Raw genomic sequence first — 23,142 nt, forward strand, 5'->3', positions numbered from 1 at the left:
CCTATTAAATCCTTTGAACTGATTTTTTAGGTAATGAGAATCAGAAAGTTTTGTTTTGCTATCGCTTTCAGGAGGCAAGGTAAAGTGATGGGATTTGTCTTATACAAACCTGTGTGAAGGAAGTGGGGTTAGGCTCTCCTTATCGTCGGACACAGCCAGTACAAACAAAAGACTCCTGTAGCCAAGGAAGAAAAACCAGCTGTCCTTTATCATGTCCATGGCTTTCTTACCTTCATTTAGATTTATATCAGGAAATTCACTGATTCAGAGGAAACTTAGCTTGATCTGGGTTGTAATCAGCTCATCAGCAATGGGTGCCAAAGTCACCCCAGGATTAACCGGGGCCATTCTGTCTCAGACCCTTTGCTGCTCTAACTGTTCTGGAGTGAGGTATGGTAGTGTACAAAGTAATATCTCACTGCGTCTGTGACTCTACTGTTTATCACACAATGGGAAGATTGCCAATTTTTAAATTAAAAAAGTAACTTTTAAAATCGTTTTTACAATAATAAAATATGGGTTCCCAGATACCTGGATTTTGAATATTCACATCAATATAGCCTTACAGTTTCGTTATCAGTATAAGAAAAAAATCCTTTAAAAGTTTTACATCATTCCCTGATTCCCACTAACCAGGCATATAGGTGTAACATAAAAGACCATGTATTTTTGCATCTGAAAATATTTAAGAAAGAGCAGAACAGGCAGTTTTTTGATATTGCTGATAGATTTGTGTTCGTAATTAAGCTGATGAATTGCTGTTTCTAGAAATTTGCTTTCTTGACCATATGAAGATTCTTGAAATATTTATGTAGTTTTTGCTAATGTATTTGTGTTTGTATATTTTTATATTCATAAACATAAATATCTTTGTTTATTTACATAATTAAATACATCTATGTAAATTTAGATTTCATATCTAAAAAGGCCTTTGTAAATTGGTTCCTTTGATTTCAAATATTAAAAATGTACAGTGAAACAAGCAGCTTTACTGCGAATGTCCCACCTAAGGAGACTCAGTGCCATCAGCAATGGCCTCACCAAGACTGTCACTCCTAAAGCCACTTTGCCACACATGCCATCAGATGAGGAAAAAATAAAATACTGTATCCAATGCTAGTTTTCCACTTCATACCATCAAAATGAAGAAAAAATACAGTTTTTCCTATACGATGAAAAAATTTCAAGTGCTTAGGAGGAAAAATTGAATTATCATTTCTTTTATAGCTGACCTTACACATTTGGAAGGTGGCATTTTGGTTTGGGGCTATAGACAGAATAAATAAATGAATACATGATTATTGATCCCTGAATATAACCTTAAACTCTCCATTCGGCCTGACATTTAAGGGCGGCACTGCCACTGTCCGCTGCCATGTACGTGAACTACAAACCCATCCCCGGCCTCTGCCATGAGGAAGAAAAGAGCTGCGAAATGAACAGCTAATACTGCCAGCCGAGTGCTAGTAACTTAAAATTTTTATTTTGTCCATTTTTTACTTAAGAAGAAACTTTATAAAGTAGAAGTTCTAATTCACTTACAGTAGAAAAAACAACAACCTTGAAGCTCAAAGGTGTTAAACTATCTCCCTAAAGTCAAAGAACCTTTAAGTCAAAAAGCGAGGGTTCAAACCCAGTTTGGTATCACGGAGCCCACATTTGTCCCACTCTGCGGACACGTGCCCGCAGAGAGAACTCGCCACAGACAGAGCAAGACTGGGAGAGTGTGCGAACTTTCGTACTCTTCCTTGACTTTTCTCGTTTCCCTAAGAATCATACTCAATAGCCTGTCTCTCTGGGAGATGCTGTTCTTTCTTCCCTTGGAATTTTCTTCCCTCTCACTCTCTGGCCCCCTGAATGTACATCTTCAGAGAAGCCCCCCCCCCCCCCCGATCCCCTGATCTACATTAGACTCCCCCTGACCTGCTTCTCCATAACACCCAGTCCTTTTCTTTCATAATCCTCTTCAAAATTTAACTATGTGTTGATTTGCAGGTTTGCTTGTTCAAAGACTCTTTCTCCAACTAGAATACAATAGCCTGGCCATGGCACGTGGTAATAACAGCCAACGTCTACTGAGCACCCACAGAGGTCCAGGCCCATTCAACCCTCTGTCCATTAGCTACTCACAACAACCTATGAGACAGGACATGTCCCCCATTTTGAAGATGATAAAACTGAGACACAGAGAGGCTAAGTAACCTTCCTCTGTCAAAAAGCTAACAAGTAGAGGCGCCAAACTGCAGCCCTAGGCAATCTAAACCCCTAAGGCCATGCTCTTGAACACGAATGAGTAGGAATTCAATGCACAAAGACACGAAGCAGCTGGCTTACCAAGTTTGCCCCTGATGGCTGAGTGGGTGCTGGGACCTGAGAGCCGGGGCTGTGCAGCAAGTGAGGATAATGGTAATGATGTCGTAGGTGCTGAAGAGAGTGGGTGCTGGCAGTGAGGAAAGTGGAACCTTAATGAACACTTATTTGCCCTGGGATACAGAGCCAGAAACTAGTCCCTGTGTGGTGATCCTGCAAATTAAGATAGGAAACATTAATGTGCCAGTAGCTTTGTCCAAATTGCTATATGTTAAATTATGAACATCTTAGAAAATTGATCTGTCACTATTTGGCTCTTCCCTAGTTGACTAAGAATACAATCTCATGCAATTTGAATCTCAGGAATTCCCCCAAATTCTGTCTTTTGGTCCAAAATTATATTATTTCTAAATATTTAAAGTGTATTTTCCATTATGTTAAGAATTATAGGGAACACAGCTTGCTTTGCACTGAAAATACCTATTGGTAAAACTTCCATGGAAAAGGTGAACAGCCGGACACTGTCTTCCTTAAAATAAATCTTCATGTGTTTAAGGCAAGTTAAGGGTACTCAAATTTGTTTTTCACACTTAAGAAATCCAATCCCCCCTTTAGTTTTTCTTCATAGGCCTTTCTCTGGTTTTATAATTACTTTCTTATCTTTAATATAGACTTCATAATTTTCAGATACCTGTAATATGTAGTTCCCACACTTATTTCATCTTAATGGAATAATATCATACTTTCCTGATTACAGAAAATGTGGACCTGCAAAACTTTCTATTTTAAATTTTACATAATTTAATATTAAAGATGCACTTTCAGAAGCATATATTAATTGCTTTTATTCAGAATTAGTATAAATATGTAATATATCAAACATCAAAAAGAGTTACTTAAGTTGGATACCTAAGGCATAGCAAATGTTTGTTTTCTAAATGTTCATTTTTAACTAATGATATTTTGAAAACAGAATGATTTTTTAATGTAAAAAATGGATGTTTAGATTGATCATTTTTTAGTCCTTTAGTGTTGCTAGACTTCTGCATCTGATCATCTTGTAAGATAGTGACTAATGAAAATACCAGGGTCAAAGAACTTGATTTTGCTATTTTGGTAAATTGCAAGTTTAATTGACATATAAATCATGTAAACACAAACTCTACCCAGAAAATAATTTTAAAAGTACCATAATTTTTATATGACCTTGAAGTTCCAGAAATCTATTGCATAACTTCTCAAGAGAAGTCACATAGAGGAAACCTCATATTTTCTTAAATTTATTAGTGCTTCTTGGTGGTCTAAACGGTTGGGTTTTGTGTTGGGGTTTTTTTTCAAGGTTTCCTTTTCAAAGCAATAATCTTACTTAATTGATTAATGTTTGCTCTCATATAAGTCCATTTGAGTTATAATATATAATGTATAATAACAAAGGGCAGTGAGACATGGCTAGGAAACTCAAGTATACTAGTGTTGTATTTCTGTATAATGAGGTGAAGAGAATGCTTTAGCTGCATGACCACCATATTAGCCACACATCATAAAAAACAAACTTTACAAAAGCAAGAGGTCAAATTCATTCAAAACAATTTTATTCCTTTTGCTATAGTTAAGCATTGATCTTTAATATTATAATCTTTCTTTCATTAGAAGGACCCCAAATCTCCCATTTTCTGACAGGAGAGAAAAATACTTTTCAAACTATAGAGGTATAAATCAGATGAAACTATCAAGGAAACATGCTATATATTTTGGGGTTTAAGGTTTAAAACAAAGTGGCCAGACTTCATGCCGCAGAGATTTTGGCTATCAAGATGGTAAGTGAAATAATATGAGTCCATTTTATTTCATTAATTTTTAATATAAAAACTTAATATTCCAAATAATTCCATTAAAAAATTACTTTTATTCTTATGAATGTTAATAGTCCTTATGTTCATAAGACTTTTATTAATAAACTGGAGAAATTCTTTGTCTTTATTATAAGCTAAGTCATCCTAAGAAAAATATTTCCAAGCTGCAAGACAATAGAAGGATGCCTTCTTCTTACCCATCAAGTAAAATAAATGGGGGGAGGGAGGGAAGTTAACGCATTTTCTAAATTGTCTTCTTTCTTCCAAAGGAGTTATTTGCTTTTCAACAAGATTTGCCCCATATTTGTCAATTTAATAATTTTTAAAAATATGTATACTTTAAGAATGATCCTAAGAAGGAAATCCTTAAGAGAATGAGAAAAGGAAAAAAATGGAAACTCCCCAAACATAAACAAATATTTCCTTTATTCTGTAGCATTATCTAATTTGGAGGGATAGGTGTATTTCTTAACGATGTGTATATTCTGTATTCTCACATACTCTTTGAGCAATCTTATATTCTTCATTAGTTTTCTTGGTTTTTGTACGGAGAGCATGGAGAGTGGAAGGCGGAGAGAGAGAGGGACATTGATTGGTTGACCCTTCAGTCCAGGGGCTGACGCTCTAACCACTGAGCAACCTGCTAGGGCTCTTGATTAGTTTTTAATTGGCTATCCAAATCTGAATCTAAATTCAGTCTCTTATTTATATAAATATGTGTAAACATTTCTCTGAGGTAATTTTCACAACTGTTTGCCAGTATGAAGAATGCATATATAAATCTTGGAAGTGCACTTTTACATAGAGTCTGTTTTGGTGGGGAGAAAATATCATTGTGATTTGCCATCAGTAGTATTGGAGAACACACAAATGTTGGGGTTGATTTGTTTCCACTACCCCTTTTCTTTAGTTACTAAAGACATTACTTTATGTTTAATTTTAGAATATATAAACATCCATATATATACATATTTATTTTATTTTATTTTATTTTTAACTGAGAAAAAAGTAATATTCCTGCAGTGGCCAAGAATGTATGTTTCAACTCTAAAACAAAAATTTGGATTATCTCAAGTCTTGCAAATCATTCATTAATAAGCCACTGGTAACATATACCATCTAAATCTCCCGAAGAGATGTAGACAGATCTTTATCAAAACTCTGTGGTGAGCCTGATGCTAAATATAAGTCTAAATGTGCCTTCCCATGCCTGCAATTTTCTGAAGTCCGAAGGTTCTTCGGATGGTAGGCGGCAAGATAATAATAGTAATGCTGCACGATTTAAATGCATTCCTCATCGGATTAAAACATAGGGCTACGTATTCCCTCCCTCCAAATCACATTCCCTTCCAAAATCTTACTTGATGGATCAATCGAATTTAAGGCTGGATCTTATGTCTCCATTATAAGAGCTGTATCTTCAATTCAAAGACCACGTTGGTACTTAGAGTGACTTTAGGTCCCTCGCCTCCTTTGATTATCGGAGCGAACTTCTGAGAGGCATGAAAGACACAGAGGGTTTTCCTTTGCCTCTCCTCCATTGAACAACCGGGTGAAAGGGTCGCTGAGTGTTCCGCTCTAGTTTTTGGTGGTATGCTAGCTTTTATGTATGTTTCATCTAAAAGTCCAGTAAGAGATACCTTTTCCTTCATGTTTGAGTAATGATTTATTTAATTACTTAAGTCCCAAGTTAATTCACAAAAAGATCTGAGTGCTTCACGTTGAAAGGAACAGGTGTGACAAAAATGTTAAAATGGGGGGAAAAGAAAAGAGCAGAATAACCATGGAGGGAGAGAGTCAGAGAGGTCTGAAGGAGAATAGAAATTCTGCAGTGGTGGTCACGGGCTTGGGAGAGCTAACTGCGCTTGGCCCTTCCCACCGCAGTCGGTGACATCGAGTTGGCCATCTGGAACCAGCCACGGGGAGAGTATTTACATCACGGAAAAGGGCACAAGTCAGGATTTTTTTCCCAGATTGTCAGTTTATCAGCACATCGCCCTAAAACCTAAATTAACCTTTGTGTTAAAATAACAGATAAAAGCTTCATGATATCTCACACAAGTTAAAATAACTGAGCTGTAAGCTTCACTTTGTGCCCCTGGAGAGCTCTGGAAACCCCTGTAGAGCTCTGAGACCGTTGGGTGCTGCGAGGTCCGTGAACAATGGGTACTGATGGGGGAATACAATCTATTCTCTGTTGGTTCGTTTCTTCATTTAGGATATAATTGGTGGGGTGATGTAACAATAGCTTGTATTATTTGGCCTCCAGTCGCAGACAATCTCTGCCACTTTCTGGTTGTGCATTTTGAGCAAGTTACTCAAATCCTTTACCCAGAAACTAGGGATAGTGTAAAATAGCATTAAACTCTAGAGTTGTTATAAAGTTTAAGAAGATAATGCGTGCCAATTACTTAGCCTCCTCTCTGGCACATAGTAAGAGCTCAATATATGTTAACCTATGATGACAAGGCTTCTACTACAGATGAGGTCCTTTGGAAGACACCAGAAATACCAAGATGAGGCCCCTGCCTCCAGGAAGCTTTCAGTCTAGAGGAGAATTGATCTAGTTCTTAGTTTACATATCTGAGATTTTGCCATGTCTAACAATATAACTACCCAATATTTTACCCTTTTACAATTCAGTCTAGAAATGTATACTTTTAAATTGAAATCTAAGGTCTAAAAAGTATTCAAGCTGTAGGTTGTAATAGTTTAGCATAGTTACAAAGCTTTTTAAATTGTCATTTTTACTCATTTTTAATTCCCATGAATATTCTTGTAGTTTTTGTTAAACCTTTCATTTATTTTCACCTAGCCTAAACACACAAGCATAAGAGCTTTGCTTTCTCTCTGTGTTGCCAATTTTTCTATAAATTTTCCTTCTTCAATAAAGTGTTTATAGTGCTAGGACTTTGATTTTGAGAAGAGTTTAGACTTTTGGTCATTTTACTAATTTTGTTACTTTATTATTGCAAATAGATGTCTCACCGTTTAATTTTATTGAAGCATTTTATCTTTTAGAGAAGTTGTTTTGGAGAACTGAACTTTGGGAAACCACAAGTATTGTTAATGTTTCACACCTATTTGAGACAGTAGTCCCTAATGTTCAAGTCATTCCCTGATATCATATTGGATTTCTTGGGCAGCACATAGTGAAAGCTATAGCACAGCCAACCACCACCTAGACAAGATGAAAGGTGTAAGTCAATCCATTAACTAATAGGCCACACTATATCAAATATCACAGCTCACACAGGTAAAAAGCTTAGGGAAAAATACAAATATGAAATTCAATTCCACTTGACAAATATAAAACTTATGTAAAATAAATCATGTACATACATACACCAACTACTGTGACCATAACCATTTTTCAGTATATAACTAAGTATGTATATACATTTCCCCCCATAGGCATGAGGTGTCAAAAGAACATTAGTATATGGAATAAGTAGCAGCCGGGAAGCTGGGAATTCTAGAAAATAACCACTTCTAGTATCGTCCCTCTGTGTAGGTTGGAACTTAAATCCAAGTTGGCTGGTTTATTTTGTTTATGTTTGAGAGAGTGGGGAAGGGAATCATTTAAGAAAACTAGTCTGACCTTCAGGTAGTTGGTCTCCACCTAGAATATATTTCATTCTCCCATGTGTACTTTTCTAGTCTGTCTTTGCATTTGCTACCTTTAGAAGATAAAATGTGATCCTAAACACACATGAGACATGGACCAATTGCTACATACCAGAAATCACATACCCTGTGAGACACTTCCTAAAATCGCTAAATTGCTGGGTATCTTCTAGCAGCTCTCCATTGAAGAAGGATGAGTTTCTTTGTCAGGGGAGTGTGGTGAGATGGGTCTTGCCAGTATTTGATGATCGTATGTACTTTCTCAGAGCACCTGGAGAGGTGGGTAAATACAGAAAGAGGCCTTGAAGAGATGAGCTGATCAGGAGACCAGAAAATAACTCGAATAAGTGAAAGGCTTATCTGAAAGAAAAGCCAAATCTGGAAAAATAGAAAAAATTTTAAAGAAAGGGGAAGAATTAGTACTTCAGGCACCAACCATAAATGGGGTGCTCCAGCTACCCACATTCCTGCCCCTTGACTACAAATTCAGGGTTTCCCATAAACCCCACCCCTTGGGCTCAGTTACTTCACTAAAACAACTTGAAGAACCCAGAAGAGTGTTTTAGTTACTATTACTGATTTATTTTAAAGGCTGCGACTCAGGAACAGCCAAATGGAAACAACGCATGGGTGGGGGGCGGGCGGTGGAGAAGAGCTTCCGCGCCCTCTCAGGGGGGCCCCCCCAGCACCTGTGTGCTGACCAGCCCAGAAGCTCTCCATACCGCACAGTTGAGGGGTTTATGGGGGTTTCACCTTGTAGGTGTGCTTGATTAAATCACTGGCCATTGGTGCTTGAGCTCAGCCTCCAGTCCTTACCCCACCAGCAGGCTGGGGGTGGAGGTGCGGCTGGAAGTTCCAACCTTGTAATCACATTTTGTTGTTGTTGTTGTTCCTCCGGCTACCAGCCCCCATCCTGAAGATTTCCAGGGACCCTAGTGTCACCTCATTAGCATGAACTCAGTAAGGCTGACTGGGGTCATTATGAATAACGAAAGACAGTGCCATCATTCAGGAAATCCTAATGGTTTTAGAAGCTCTGTGCCAGGAACTGGGGATAAAGACCAACTATATTTTTCATTCTATCACAGAGACAAATCATGCAACATCTCCCCAAGCTAACTGGGGATCCTCAGGGGATTGACTCCTCTTCTGAGATCAAATTAGACTTTGGAACCAGTGAAAAGCAACTCTTCTCATCTTTTCCAGGAATTGTGAAGAAATTAATACTCTACACTGTTTCAAAACTTAGGAACAAAGCAAAATAATACAGTTTCAGTGAGCTTAAATCCGCCAGTTAGTAGAAGTGACATTTAACTTGATCTTGTCTGCATCCTGTGATTAACACAAGAGTTTGGCTGTTGACAGAGCTCATCCATGAAAGTGTCCCATGCCCACGTTACCAGATGGGCTCCTCCTCCTTGGTTCTGAAAGGTGCTTTCCCTTCCTTCTGAAGTGAGTGCTTACAATGCCCGAGCTTTCTTCATGTATCTCCTCATAAACTTACAGGTGACCTTCACCAGTCAGCTTTTTCGGGGTGCTCACTTTTGGGCATGGCCAAGATGGCTCAAGTCAGCCATAAATAGGTCCTTTTGAAAACACAGATTCATATATCCAAGTGGCGGGCAGAAGAATGCCCTCCTCCGAAGCTGTCCGCATCTTAATCTCCAGGACCTGTGACTATGTTATGTCACCTCCCACGCATGGCGAAGGGGAAGTAAGGTTGCCTTGAGCTAAGATCGCTAGAGACGGCAGAGGGGGACTACCCTGGGTGACCTGGGGGAGCTCTGTCATCACAGATTCTGAAGAGTGGGCGGGAGGGAAGGGAGGCCGGAGGCCCGGGATGTGCTGTGCGAGGACTCGCTCGGCCCACAGCTGCTGGCTCTGAAAACAAGGAAAAGAAACGCAGATGGCTTCTAGAAGCTGGAAAGGAAAGGAAATGGGTTATCTTCCAGAGCCTTCAGAAAGGAGCACAGCCCTGCCGGCACACTCATGGCAGCCCAGCGAGACCCATGTTGGACTCTCACCTACAGATTTAGGTTAATAGATTTGCGTGGTGTCAAGCTGCTAAGTTTGTGGCAATTTTTTTATAGCAGCAATAGAAAAATGAATACAGTCTGATACTGTGCTTGAACTAACAATTCTGAAACACACCTATTTTACATTTCTGAACAGCAAACAGCTCTAGTCTAAGGGAAGCAAAGGTTTGCACGAAGAGGGGCCCATGTTAATCTCCAAGTCCTCGCCGTGCCCCTTTCCTGGGGCGTGCCAGCGAAACATAGGCATGGGAACGACCGTTAATAAAGGGAATGTGATGACTTGCCTTATCATGCAAGTATATATTTTATAGAGAATTAAAATGACCACCACTCTGTTCTTATGGTAATTCTTAGAAGCTCCTTCATTATTAAGAGGACAACAATACAGTTCTACTGGAAGTCATTCGTAACTTCGTGCCCATGTCATGTGCATAAAATAAATTAGAAGATGGTCTTACTTTTTGCAGAAACTGCCTAATTCTTGATGTAATTTAGCTTTCACCCAACCAAGCTTTTTTCTTTCCTTACCAAATTTTGCGTGCAGAAACCTCAGGTGCTAATATACAAATCAGCCTGTGTGTCAGCATTGCCCGAATTATTATTTATTCTCTTTAATACTTGTCTTTGGGCCATGCACATTTCTAACAGTGTAGCATTGCTTAACCTTCCCTCAAAATCAGCATCATAAGAAAGCGTGGTGGGAATAAAACAGCTGAGAACCATACTTTCGTATCCGCCTCCAGACATAAGCTCCTTAAGGGCAGGGGTTGGTGTTTAATGACTGTCTTAGCTCTAGCACCAAGCACAGTGCCTAACACACAGTAAGGTGCTCACTAAATATTTGGTGGATGAATGCTAAATACCAACTTTTTTCCCAACAAGGCAGTAACAAGGAATATCTTGAACCTAACACTACACTGTTTACTTTCACAGATGTTTCATTGATTTCTCAACGCCATAGGGCTGCTTTGTAGACTGCTGAACTTGAAGCCAGTCACTTGCCAAAAGGTCATTAAGAAAAACTATGCAAAAAATGGACAACGCTGCTTCCGGTTCAGTGCTGCCCAGTCCTGTTTCCTAAAATACACATTCCTTGAAAGAGATTAAGGCACATTTTAAAGAGGCCAGCAATCAGAAAAAATGAGCTTTAACCCCTCTGAAAGTATGAAGGGAATGTCTTCTTCAAAACAATATCACAGTGAATGCCCACGCCCCGCAGTTTCTCTTAAAAAAGAAAAAAATACTTTCTGGTATAATCATTTTGTGATCACTTCTCTTTTTCAAATACTACATACTTTGTTTTTTCTTCAAAGACCAGGAACGGTCTCAGTCAGTTGGTTAGAGCTTTCATCTGTTCACCAGGGAAGAGTATACACCCCCAAACTGTAAGGCTAGATCTGATCTCGTACTTACATTACAGTCATCAGTACTCTTGGTTGAGGGGGAGGACTGCCTCTTTCCTGTTGACCCTGTGAAATTTCTCCTGAGAGCTGGATGATAATTGAATGGCAGTTAACTACTTATTTAGAGTTCCTAGGGGTGGCGGTAGGGGGTGGTTATGATTTACTCTGAAACATGGGTCAATTTCAAAGTTCCAGAGTGTATAGGGACATTATTTTCAAATGATTCAACCACCTGATTTTGAGGAGTCATTCGTGCTTGGGGTGGGGCTGTCTGGAAGTAGATGCAGTGATAGGAGGGCTGAGCGAAAAGGAATGGGGGTCTCACGGTAGCTTAGGATGCTCGGGTGAGGCAACCCAAATGTGTAAATTACTTGCTGCCCCTTTGATTCTAGCAGTGATTACACTCCTAGAAGCACAAGGCGCACCCAGAGCATTCCATATTAACGAAGTCCAAGTATAACGTTCATATTTGGACAAATGGCTGCTGTTCACACTGGTAAGGATAAACATTTTGGACATCAGTCAACAGTTTTCAAAAGTATAATGTTAGAAATCAGTGTCTTTTTGAGAGGCATCTTCCATTTGCCATTCTCTTTGTGCGTTTTCCCCGTTAAGCAGCTCGGATGAACTAATCCCAGAGGTTCATTCTCCTCATGCTAGAAACAGTTCTGTAATTTGACATTTTTGGGAGGAGTGCATGATTCTAATTCCACAGAATTCCACATAATGAGTGAAAGGATGGGAAGGAGTTAGAAGAGAGTCAGTAACATTGGCACAAGGGCTTTCTGAGATCCTGGAGAGCTGGTCTGCTAGCCAGGCCTGCCTCGGGGGGCCAACGCCCGGGCTCTCAGGCTGGAGCAGTGTCCTGGTGTGAAGGCTACAGTTGCAGCAGCCACAGAGCTCTGGAGGCCTCAGATCCTGGTCCAAAGTTAAACCTTCAATGCCCAGTCAACATACTTCTCCATAGAGAGCTTGAAAAATGACCCAGACCTCAAAGATGGGTTTGTATTTGAGAGGTACATAGTGATTTGCTGGGAACGTACTTTGAATAGATCACCTAACTGTGGAGGCTTATCCAAGTTCAGCGTGAGCCTATCAATACTTTCATCTCCGGACGGTAGTGTATCCCTCCTTTCCGATTTCTGAACATTTAGGAATCATGTCATACTATATAATTTGAAAAGCAAATTTCAAGAGACGCTCTAGGATATTTACATTATACATTAAATGTTTCATCAATATAGTTATGAAAGCGAGTAATTCTCTGAAATAAGAGTTATTGGTCATGTTTCTAAACCAGAACACTACTTTGTACCCGGACATTGCTTAAAAACTATGAAATCATAGTTAATGGTTAAAAGATGTGAAAGAAAGGAAGGAAGAGAGGGAGGGAGAGAGAGAGGGATATACATATGTATGTATATGCGATAGGCATGTATACACCTACATGTAAAAAATATGAAATCATATGTAATGCTTAAACAAATGTAAATCTTATAACCTGAAAATTTTTTAATTGCATTTTTGATTTGTTTTCTTGTCATTCAGATGTCTCATTCTGTTTCCATATTTGGCACTTTCATAATGTCAATAGCGTCCCCAAATTCATTCACATGACAGGTGACACTTGTGATTTGTGTAAATCTCTTTTCCCATCAGGCTTCCCACAGTACATGAATTCTACATCCCTAATTCCTGAAAAGCAATCAGCACAGTTTTAAACCATGTTGCTATCCAACTCCAATTGTATCTCAGATGATTTGATGAAAGACTACAAAAGAACTACTTTCAACAAAAGCTTCTTGGAGTGGAGCACAAACATTCATGAAGCAGGCACACAGTCCTTTCCCTGCACTCACTGCTTCACAGGGAAATCGAAGCAGAAGGGGAAATAACCACAAACTAAATCCCACCCCCAGGCCTCCTTATACGTCCCTCAAGGAGGTTTAAGTGTGCGGTGGCTTTTCTATAACCGAATCTTAGTTACACATCCCAGCTTTCAAAGTCTCATAAGAAAGGCCAGAGATATTTGCTTAATGAAGATATAAATAGAAAAATAGCAACATCAAGTCCATATTAAAGTCATCATAACAAGATAATTGGAAAAATCGAGGCTCATACAATAATCATAGTCATTAGAGCCTTAACCCTTCAATGAGATTGTCCTTTTAATTAAAGTTAATATTAAGCATATTGCACTATGCAGATGAAGAGGCTGACTTTTTTAACATTTGGACAATGATTTGGCAGTTCTGGAATATTTTTGTCGACTTTCTTATTTGATCCTGGAGAGCTGGTCTGTTAGCCAATTTTAAAGTTTGGATGTTTCCACTTCGGATGGCGCGTATCTGAAAGCACTTTTTTCTCTAATCCAGGAAACCAATCAACAATGTTTACTAAAACTGAGCTTTTATGCGTAAAACTTAAAATTCTCAAATCAGTGTAGACTACAAACTACATACAGTTTTATGCTTTGCTAGCAACAAGTGCTATTCCGGGGACAAAAAGCACAAGAGTGCCTCAATTATTGAGCATAATGCTGTGAAGAAATTGTAGTTAGTAGAGATTATTCCCCTCCTCTAACACTTCTAAGGAGTAATTTATAGCTTTTTGCCATAGGAGAAAAAAGTGTTTTTCGTGAAATAGTGTGTATAAGGTGATGTACTAGCGGCATTCAATTTCTATGTCACTTTATCACCTCTGTGGATAACTCACCAAACTACAGAGGAAATGCTGATTTACTAGACGGTAAACTTGCATCTCTGATGGAGATAATTTTAGATACTTTGATTTCATTAAAGAAATTCCTAGACTACTTGTGGGATAAAACAAATGCTAAGACCATATTGAGTTTCAAGCTGAATTAGCAGAAAATAAAGATAAAATGCCTTTCTATTTAAGAACATGATGATGTTTTAATTGTTACAGCATTTGGCATGCCTAATGTACACAGTCCTTGACATTCATATAATAACAAAAGAAAGTTGTTTGGGATTTTTATTTCCTAGTGTCCCCTTTCCTCTCTAGGATTTCTCCCACCCCCATCCCAGCCCTGGCTTTTAGCTCACCTCCCATTTCCCCATCCTTCTATAAAGAAAAACTCTGAGCAGTGAAGGGGATACATGTAAAAATACCTCATTTCTGTGTAGATAGACCGAGGCTGCTTATTACCTAGCGATGATGAACAGACCACCATCGTTGTGACAACTGATGCAGATGCCTCCGGGGTAAAACAAAGGTTTACATATTACACAAGCAATTTCACTGTTTTCTAAACATATTGCCAAGACAGTGGGAGTTGGCAGCCCACACTGTGTTTTAGGTTTGGGAGACTTGGATTAGAAGTGACTGCTGATTATGAGCCTTTTTTATTTGTCTTCCATGGACAACAAGCAACCTAGTAACCCGGCAGAGAATTCTCCCAGCTCTTAAACTTGTCTTCCTCGCTTCCCAAAGATTATGAACACAAATCACTCGACAAAAGTAGTGTAAGGGTCCTGTGCATAGATAACCACGCGAGACAATTGGCTTGTTCTAACCCTTAAAGAGTTTCCGCAAAGTGAAATGTTTTATAATCCCTTTTTGTGCAGTAGGCAAGGAAGGAAAGAAAAGAGCTTGGGCAAAGATTATCCAGAAGGAAGAAAGAGACTCTTTTGGGGGTTCCAGTTGAAACACAATAAAGAACATAATTAACTTTGCGATTCTTTGTGTTTTTCATTTGACTGCAGGGAGGAGATGAAAGAGGTCTGCTAAGCCTTGCATTCCACCCCAATTACAAGAAAAACGGAAAGCTCTATGTGTCTTACACCACCAACCAGGAGCGCTGGGCGATCGGGCCGCATGACCACATTCTTCGAGTTGTGGAGTACACAGTGTCCAGGTATCACCGACACGCACGCAGCATACATATTTTTCAATCTTGTTTTCTCTATAGGTCTTCATCTTGATTTTTTTTTGTTTAGACGTTACAGAGAAAGAGCCACACGGTGGCCATAATTAAACCCATAATCTCCATCTTGCGTAAAACCCCACGGGTGTCTTTCAGGAGAACTGAGAGAAATGATAGCTTTGGCACTTTTCCTCAATTACCTTTCAACCTAAATGCTACCTCGGAAAGTTGGAAAATAACGTAATTTTTCGGTCACTTTTATTAGCCCCAGTTAAGTATGTGTTTCCTTATTTACAGGCCAGGTGTTTGCTTCCCTAGGTGTGCACTCGTTGCTTTCCAGGGGCTTCGCCCTGCCGCCCTAACAGTCGCGGTCTTGTGTCCCCCCCCCCCCCCAATGCAGGAAGAACCCCCATCAGGTTGATCTGAGAACCGCCAGGGTCTTCCTGGAGGTTGCCGAGCTCCACAGGAAGCACTTGGGAGGACAGCTGCTGTTCGGCCCCCACGGCTTTCTGTACGTCATCCTCGGGGACGGGATGATCACGCTGGATGATATGGAAGAAATGGACGGGTTAAGGTAAAACAAAACACAAGGCTCCCACTCGATGGGAAAATGCTGTAAGCGCCAGGAAAAAGCGTCAGAGCCAGTGAGTGAAAAGTAGCCTTTGAATTGTGTCACCCTGGTTAAACATTTAACTTGGGCTGTCAGTGTCTGCATTTGCGGCAGGAAGAGGCGTTCAGTAGCATGCTGATGTGCCACTTTTGAAAGTCGCCACACTGTGATGTCCTGACATGAGTTAGCGCCGTGTGGTTTGTGCCGCACGCAGCCCTGAGACACACTCAGCCCCTTGTCCTCGGCTCCGCTGCCCTGTGCGTCCTTGCTGCCGTCGCCACTCTGCAGATCGCACTGACACACTCCATGGAGTTTCTTGCGGGACACAAAATACACGAGCTGGGGAAAAATTAAGAGGACAGACGCAAACAGCAGCACCCTCCTGAGGCTGCAGTCTTCGGCCACTTGTCTGCTACTAGACTGCCCCTCGTTTTGTTTCCCACCATATGGAACTTGAATAATTTTGTCGCACGCAGGGGGAGGGTCTGTAGAGCAGCCTCTCTGCATTTGGTTTAGGTGAAACACGTAACAAAAGCGAAGGCACTCACGTTGTCTTCCAATTTCTCAGTGACTTCACGGGTTCCGTCCTGCGGCTGGACGTAGACACGGACATGTGCAACGTGCCTTATTCCATCCCAAGGAGCAACCCGCACTTCAACAGCACCAACCAGCCCCCCGAAGTGTTTGCCCACGGCCTCCACGATCCAGGCAGGTGAGAGCACCGCCGGCCCCTGGCTCCCTAAAGCCAGGCCGGGAGTCAGGAACTGGGGAAAGAAAGACGGGTCCAGGCCCGAGCAGCCAAGAGTGAGGTGCGAGGCTGTGTCCCTGATGTGACACCAGCTCCTATCCGAGCCAGTATTGAGCACTCTCTTCTGTTAATTAAGCACGAAGCAAATTTAGAAGGCAGATTGGACACAAAAGGACAAATGCATGGGGAAAAGCCGCCTTCAAGTTTTGGAGGGCTGTTACTAGAGAAATGCTGGTAGACCAGGCGTCATGATTCAGACTTCCATCTGAATAATCAGAGAGATGATAAACCTTTTAATTTGCCTCCTTAAATCCATCTAAGTGATACTTTCCTTACACATTAAATGGGGGTGGTAGGAGCTACCTTGCAAGGATTAAAAGCATGTATCTATAAGTAAAGCATGAAATAGTGCCTGACACAGGTGGTGGGTTTTAAATAAATTATAGTTCTTATTATCATAGCTTCACTTAATATATATGATGACACAGTATCAATTTGTAAGGAATTTACTAAATGTTAACATTCTTTTCCTTGAAAAAAATTACGCATACTAAAGGAATTCTCCATGAAATGTTGACTACTTACTATAATGAACCATAAAGAAAGGAACCCTAAGAAGTATGTAGAGTGATAAATTTGGGGTACACTTTTAAAAAGCTATGAAGTCTAATACAGCAATTCTGTGGTGAAAGCTTCCTCCAATCCGTGATCTGCTGGTCATACTAAGGCCTATCTGGCCACATTTATTCATTTATTAGCTAAGGTATTATTGCTATTTAATGTTTATTGAGTGTTCACTGTGTGCAAGGTGAGTAGTTTTCAAACTTTTTATTTTTATAATCCCTCATGCCCTTCATCTCCCCTCCATCAAAGTCCACGTCTACAGTTCATTTCCTTTCTGGCATCTCAGCAGATCTTAAAATCTGGGCGACAGGGAATACTTAAGGTGGGTTCAGGATGTGGAGGAAACTGTCACATTCCATTCCCGTAGCTCAGAGCGCGCAGATACCACCACAAAGCAGCACTTTGAAGTCCAGCAGCCTGAGTCACCGCAATCCCGCCGGCGCTTTCGTGCAACCTCCCCGGGGGTCTTGGACCGTCCGTGTAAAAACACGGTGGGAGGCACTTTGCCGACCCGAAGCGTGGCAGGGCCCCGGCCCAGGGGCCGCGCCTCCCCTGGCGGCAGAGGGCGGAAGGCGCACTCAAGCCTCCCTCCGAGGTTACGCTGCAACATTTAATAAAGCAGAAAGGAAACTGAAATAATTACTGGCTAGACTTTAAGCTGACTTTTATGAAGCACCGTGGTGCAGGGTACTGAGCTAAGTATCTCACCCTCTTTATCTTGTTAGGCCTCTCAGGAGTGCTGCGAGGTCCCTCTCCCCCTTTTTTAAAGACTTTTACATTTTTTTTAGAGCAATTTTAAGTTCACAGCAAAATTAATTGGAAAGTACAGGGATCTCCCTTATACCCCCTGCGGCCACACATGCGGAGCCTCCCCCACTATTGCTCCACCCCGCCCCCCTCACCAGAGTGGTCCCTTTGGGACAACTGAGGAGCCTCCATCACCCTTCATAATCACTCCAAGCCCACAGGTTACATTAGGGTCCACTCGGTGTCGTGCATTGTATGGGTTTGGACAAATGTGTATCAACATGGATCTACCTTTATAGTGTCATACAGAGAAGTTTCACTCTCAGCCTCTTTTTTACATAAGAAACTAAAGGTTAAAAGGGTCAAGTGGTTCTCAGTGCAGCTAGCATTCAGCCAGAGTAAAAACTCTCATGGCCCCCAGCAATGCAACCTTAGGGAGACCTGGCCTTTTCTTCCCCATTGGCTCTTATTAGAAACAGGTCAAACCTTTTTTTGTTGTTACAGTTTCATCTTAAAAAGAAAAGCAATACAGGAAAATTTTCTCTCCCTGTATGGATTTAGTTCCACCTTAAGTCACAGCATGTCGATGTCATGATCCCTGCCAGGCATTGTGTTCTGTGAATCCTCAAATTAAAGGGGACAATAAAGGGACTGTTTGCCACAGAACAGCTAACCCATCTCTGGCAGGTCAGGCTTATAGTTTCCCTGTTATGAATGGGAGCATTTGGAGGCAATAGTTTTTGTTTTGTTGTTGTTCAAATAATTTCAACACGTCATTGCCTAAGACCCGGAACCTTCTCTGATTGTTTTATTTCTTTAATTTACTTAATTGCTCCAAGGGTTTTAAATCATTAATGTGTGTATATGATTTAATGTGTGTGTGTGTGTGTGTGTGTGTGTGCATTTGCCTAAAACAGTGATTTTTCAATGGATGCATTGGTAATGTCTAGAAACATTTTGGTTTTCACAACTTGGGAGGAAGGGATCATGGTACTGACCTCTAGCAGGTAGTGGCCGGAGATGCTGCTAAACATCCTACAATACCCAGGACAGCACCCTACCACCACCACCACCCACCCACGTGTCAATAATGACAAAGTTTGGGAAACCTAAAAACAATGCAACACTGTCTTCCACATTTGTGAGAACTTCAAAATTATATTATTCAACTTTATTCTTCCCCCAATTCAAACTCCTCACGCGTAGTCCCTCATTGACTTAAACATTGAATAAATAGTGAGCTCTTTTTAGATTCCCAGGTTGGAACTAGGTGATACAGAGATGAAGCTGGAAGTGGCTCCTGTCCTCATGGAGTTTAGAGTCAGTGACTTAAGTCACAGAAAAATTCTGGCCCAGAACATGAAGACTAAAGTCAACTAAAAGACCTCGCTGGTTGTGGGACCAGCTTTGGTTTGTTCCCTAAATTGGAGTGCACACTTTCCTTTGTTAGAGCAGCCTGAGTTTCAGAATGTAGCGCTTCCATGGAGGACAGACACGCAAAACTGACACTACAACTAATTTTACATTGTATATTGCACATGTGGGTTGCTGCCGCTGCTGACTCCGCTTCCAATACTTTACCAGTTTATTGTACGTGCGATATTCCTTAGTAAGACTAACAAGGGTTTGAAGTCAGTGTGCACGTTCACAGTGGAGGGACATACCAAGAGAAATTAAGAACTGTTCTCTAGAGATCATCAGGCTTCAGCAGAGTACACAAACACATCAGGACATTTCCTTCAGCCTCTTCTAGAGGATCCAGACTAAATAGCCCAAAGGATCCGCCAGCCCACAAAGGACTCCTGTCAGAGCTCTCCAGTCTGAACTTGGAAGACACACGTAGGAATTCATGGGTGTCCCCCCTTTTGTTACGCAGATGTGCTGTGGACCGACATCCCACTGACATAAACATCAATTTAACAATACTTTGTTCAGACTCCAATGGAAAGAACAGATCATCCGCCAGAATCCTACAGATAATAAAGGGGAAAGATTATGGTGAGTAGAGCACCATTTGTTGGTTTTGCTTCAGTTTGGGTTTTGTCTTATTTTAGTATATTAATCAAAGAGAAAAGGATTTCTGCAGAATGAGCATTGGGGAAGCATGAAAACACTGGCCCAACAGTGGCAAGGGAGTAAACTGCTCACTTTTTAAAGGCCCAGGGACTCTTACAAGCCCTCGGGGTTCCATTTGGGTAATTACCCTTCCCATGGATTGAATGGTGCTCTGTAGGTCCAAAAAATTTAATGGACCTTCAAAAGTTAGCAGTTTATATTTTGCTCATCTGAGGATCAAGATGAATAACTTCTATTTATTTAATATATAAGGGGGAACTTGTCTTAACGTCTTAAATACAGAGGAAAAACCAAGTGTTAAAAGTAAAAAATTTTTCAATAACCAGCATGCTAGTCTTAGCAATTAGGAAAATTATAAGTGTTTCAAATAAGAATGTAATTTTTTAAATGTGTTTATTTTAGAGAAAACAAAGTAATAGCCTTGTAAAACCATGTCCTGGGAATGGGATGTTTAGACATTATTTTTAGTGTGACTACTGGAGTTATTTTGAGATACATATAAAATATAAAGTTGGATAATACGAAGTCAAAGATACTTAACATCTTTCAATGTTTTATTATTTACTACTTTTTGAGGAAGTAATATATCCAATAGTATGATTCAGGGAACATAGTAGATTAAGATTATTAAATTGATTGCTTCCTATTTACCCCTTCAATACAGATATTTATTCAGTACCAGGAATGAAGCAGCTGTGTTAGTTTATGTGATATCCAGTTATTTTACTTTATCCCCCCCCAGGTATTCGTGTGTGTGTGTGTGTGTGTGTGTGTCTGTGTGCGCGCCTGTGCACATCTTACAAAAGCCAAACCAAAGAATAATGTGGTTTGGGGGAAAAATCTAATGAATCACTAGCTTGATGGAATTGCATCTGCATTTATAAATTAAGCTAAATTCTACAAGCACATTCATTGGGGTTTTAGCTAAAACTGGTTATAATATTGGCAGCCCTACACTTATGTACTAAAAACACATCCACAGAATCCTTTCACAACATATACGTATATCAAATCACCATGATGTACACTTTAAATATCTTACACTTTTATTTGTCAATTATACCTCAATAAAAGTGAAAACAGCAACAAATAACCACAGCCACAGTGATGGTAGTAAGCACTTTTTAAACTTTACTCATTTCAGTCGTAGAACAGCCTTATGCAACAGGCACAGAAAGGTTAAATATCACAAGACAGAAGTGGCAAGGCCTGAACTGCTGCCTGACTCCAGAGTTCATGTCCTCAGTCATTCAAATCGTCTACATCTCAGTGTACTAGTTATTTGAAACCTCTCTCTTCTACTTTTTATAATATTATGTTCATCATAATCACACAGAGAGGGGGGAGGACTTTAAAATGACTGTCTTTCCACAAAAGTTTGTGCCTGAAAGACTGCCCGCTGATAGTGATTTATTGATATTAAGCACATAATGTACTTAAGAAGTAAGAAGTCGTTTTCAGATTGATTTGCAACTGGATTCAGATCTTTTCCGTTGCAATTAGCATACCTGTATTCAAGGGTATAATGAATGACGTGCTTGGAAAGAGTGAGGTCATGTCCAGACACATGTGATTCAAAAGGAATGACTGCAGTTGGCTTTGTCAACCACACAACTCTATCAACAAAACTATTGAAATATTTTAAGTGAAGATATTACTTGATTAAGTGACTGTTTTAACGTGTAAATGTGGTTTTAAAGACCTCTTATGCACTATACTTTTATTTTCACTAAAGTGTGAACTTTTAAACATTTTATATAATGTCTGGCTCAATGTACTAAATATAGACAGAAGCATTTTTACAAAAAAATTCAATATTAAAAAATTAAGTAGTATTTTTTAAGTATTTTTGGTTCTAAAGTAAATAACCATGATTTCCAAAAAATATCCAGATTCTAATTGCATTGAAAACTTGCTATGTCTTGGCAATTATAATAACAGCAAGCATTTCAAAGCATTCCCATCTCATTAAGCTGTATGTGGAAGCCCTTTAAATTTATACCATTTAAGCAAAAGGAGTAACTATTTTCACTAAATATCTATAGCAAGGCTCCACTTCATGCATGATGGAACACACTTCTGAGTTAAAGTAAATGATTGGAATAATTATTGCTGGGCCTACATTACCTTTGCTTCATGAAAACATGCTTCATCTGATCTAATGCCATGTTCATTTCTTTCCAGAAAGTGAGCCATCGCTTTTAGAATTCAAGCCATTCAGCAACGGTCCTCTGGTTGGCGGGTTTGTTTACCGAGGCTGCCAGTCGGAAAGGCTGTACGGAAGCTACGTGTTTGGAGACCGTGATGGGTAGGTGTCCCAATACCAACATTTGATATATCAAATGACATAGCCATTGATTAGGGGAAAGACTGCCGTAAAGTATTCAAATGAGTGTCTCCCTTTGGGGGTCAACTCTGGGACACACACAAATATTATTTCTTTTTAGTTCCACTATGTATGGTGGTTTACAGAACTACCTAAGAGATACTTTTTGAACAGACTTGATCAGGCTCATAAAATAATTGTTTTAAGTGCAGAGAAGTCTTCAGAAGGACTTTTCACATTATTTAGGCTCTTCCCTTCATCCTTACCGTAAATTTACCATAATAATGAGTCATCTGAAAACTATGGTTTTACATGAGTTTATAAATATTTTAAAGATTATCTTGGAAGGCTGCAGACTTTTGCTTTTGCCAGATTTTCAGGACTTTGGGCAAGTTAATTAGACTCATTTGGTAGGAATGCTCCAAAATTAAATTTTTGCCTAAAGTTTAGAGGTCACATTGTGAACAAGTATAAGGAATTCTGTGACAAAACCCAAATTAAGAATCTTATTTCCCAAGTCGCTGGCATTCAGGTGTATGGCAGAGCTGATATGCTTGGTCGCTACAAGGAACTAGAAAAGTGTACTGACCCCCTGATCTCCCCTGTCCCTCTCTCTGATTAATAGCTCAGCATGGAGACTAGTCCCGGAGAGGAAGTACGTATCATTCTCTGGATGAAGGGGAGGGCTTTTCTCACACTCAGGTACTTTTAGTGTCCCCAGCAAACAAAATCCTGTCTTTCAGTACTTTCTCCCCACATGGGATTTTCACAGAATTCACACACATTATGGGCTATAATATTTTTCCCTTTAGAAGCCAGGCCTATGGCACAATTATTTATTGAATATTATTTTAGACATCTGATTGTGTTTTTTAAGCAAAGGCATGTTTTCA

The 23,142-nt window shown here is 40.0% G+C and overlaps 2 protein-coding genes across 7 annotated transcripts in view; one reads left to right on the forward strand and one right to left on the reverse strand.

Annotated features, from left to right (window-relative positions):
* Positions 1 to 23,142, forward strand: part of HHIP (hedgehog interacting protein) — an 81,012-nt gene that overhangs the window by 40,867 nt on the left and 17,003 nt on the right. For all 5 annotated transcript variants that reach the window (XM_081137055.1, XM_081137056.1, XM_081137057.1 and 2 more), the window contains exons 5-9: positions 14,958 to 15,109; positions 15,519 to 15,692; positions 16,297 to 16,440; positions 19,724 to 19,845; positions 22,108 to 22,231. In XM_081137055.1, the coding sequence (XP_080993181.1) occupies positions 14,958 to 15,109; positions 15,519 to 15,692; positions 16,297 to 16,440; positions 19,724 to 19,845; positions 22,108 to 22,231 (716 nt within the window). The remainder of the gene's footprint in view (positions 1 to 14,957; positions 15,110 to 15,518; positions 15,693 to 16,296; positions 16,441 to 19,723; positions 19,846 to 22,107; positions 22,232 to 23,142) is intronic.
* The window catches only part of ANAPC10 (anaphase promoting complex subunit 10), a 234,293-nt gene that overhangs the window by 27,105 nt on the left and 184,046 nt on the right, over positions 1 to 23,142 (reverse strand). Inside the window, exon 6 of one of the 2 annotated variants that reach the window (XR_013998792.1) lies at positions 8,046 to 8,061. The exons of the other annotated variant lie outside the window; for it this stretch is intronic. The gene's annotated coding sequence lies outside the window, so the exon portion shown is untranslated. Of the gene's footprint in view, positions 1 to 8,045; positions 8,062 to 23,142 lie in introns of those variants that run through there. 2 annotated transcript variants of the gene reach the window in all.

This window comes from Miniopterus schreibersii (genome assembly GCF_964146895.1).
Source record: "Miniopterus schreibersii genome assembly, chromosome: 4".
Classification (NCBI taxonomy): domain Eukaryota; kingdom Metazoa; phylum Chordata; class Mammalia; order Chiroptera; family Miniopteridae; genus Miniopterus; species Miniopterus schreibersii.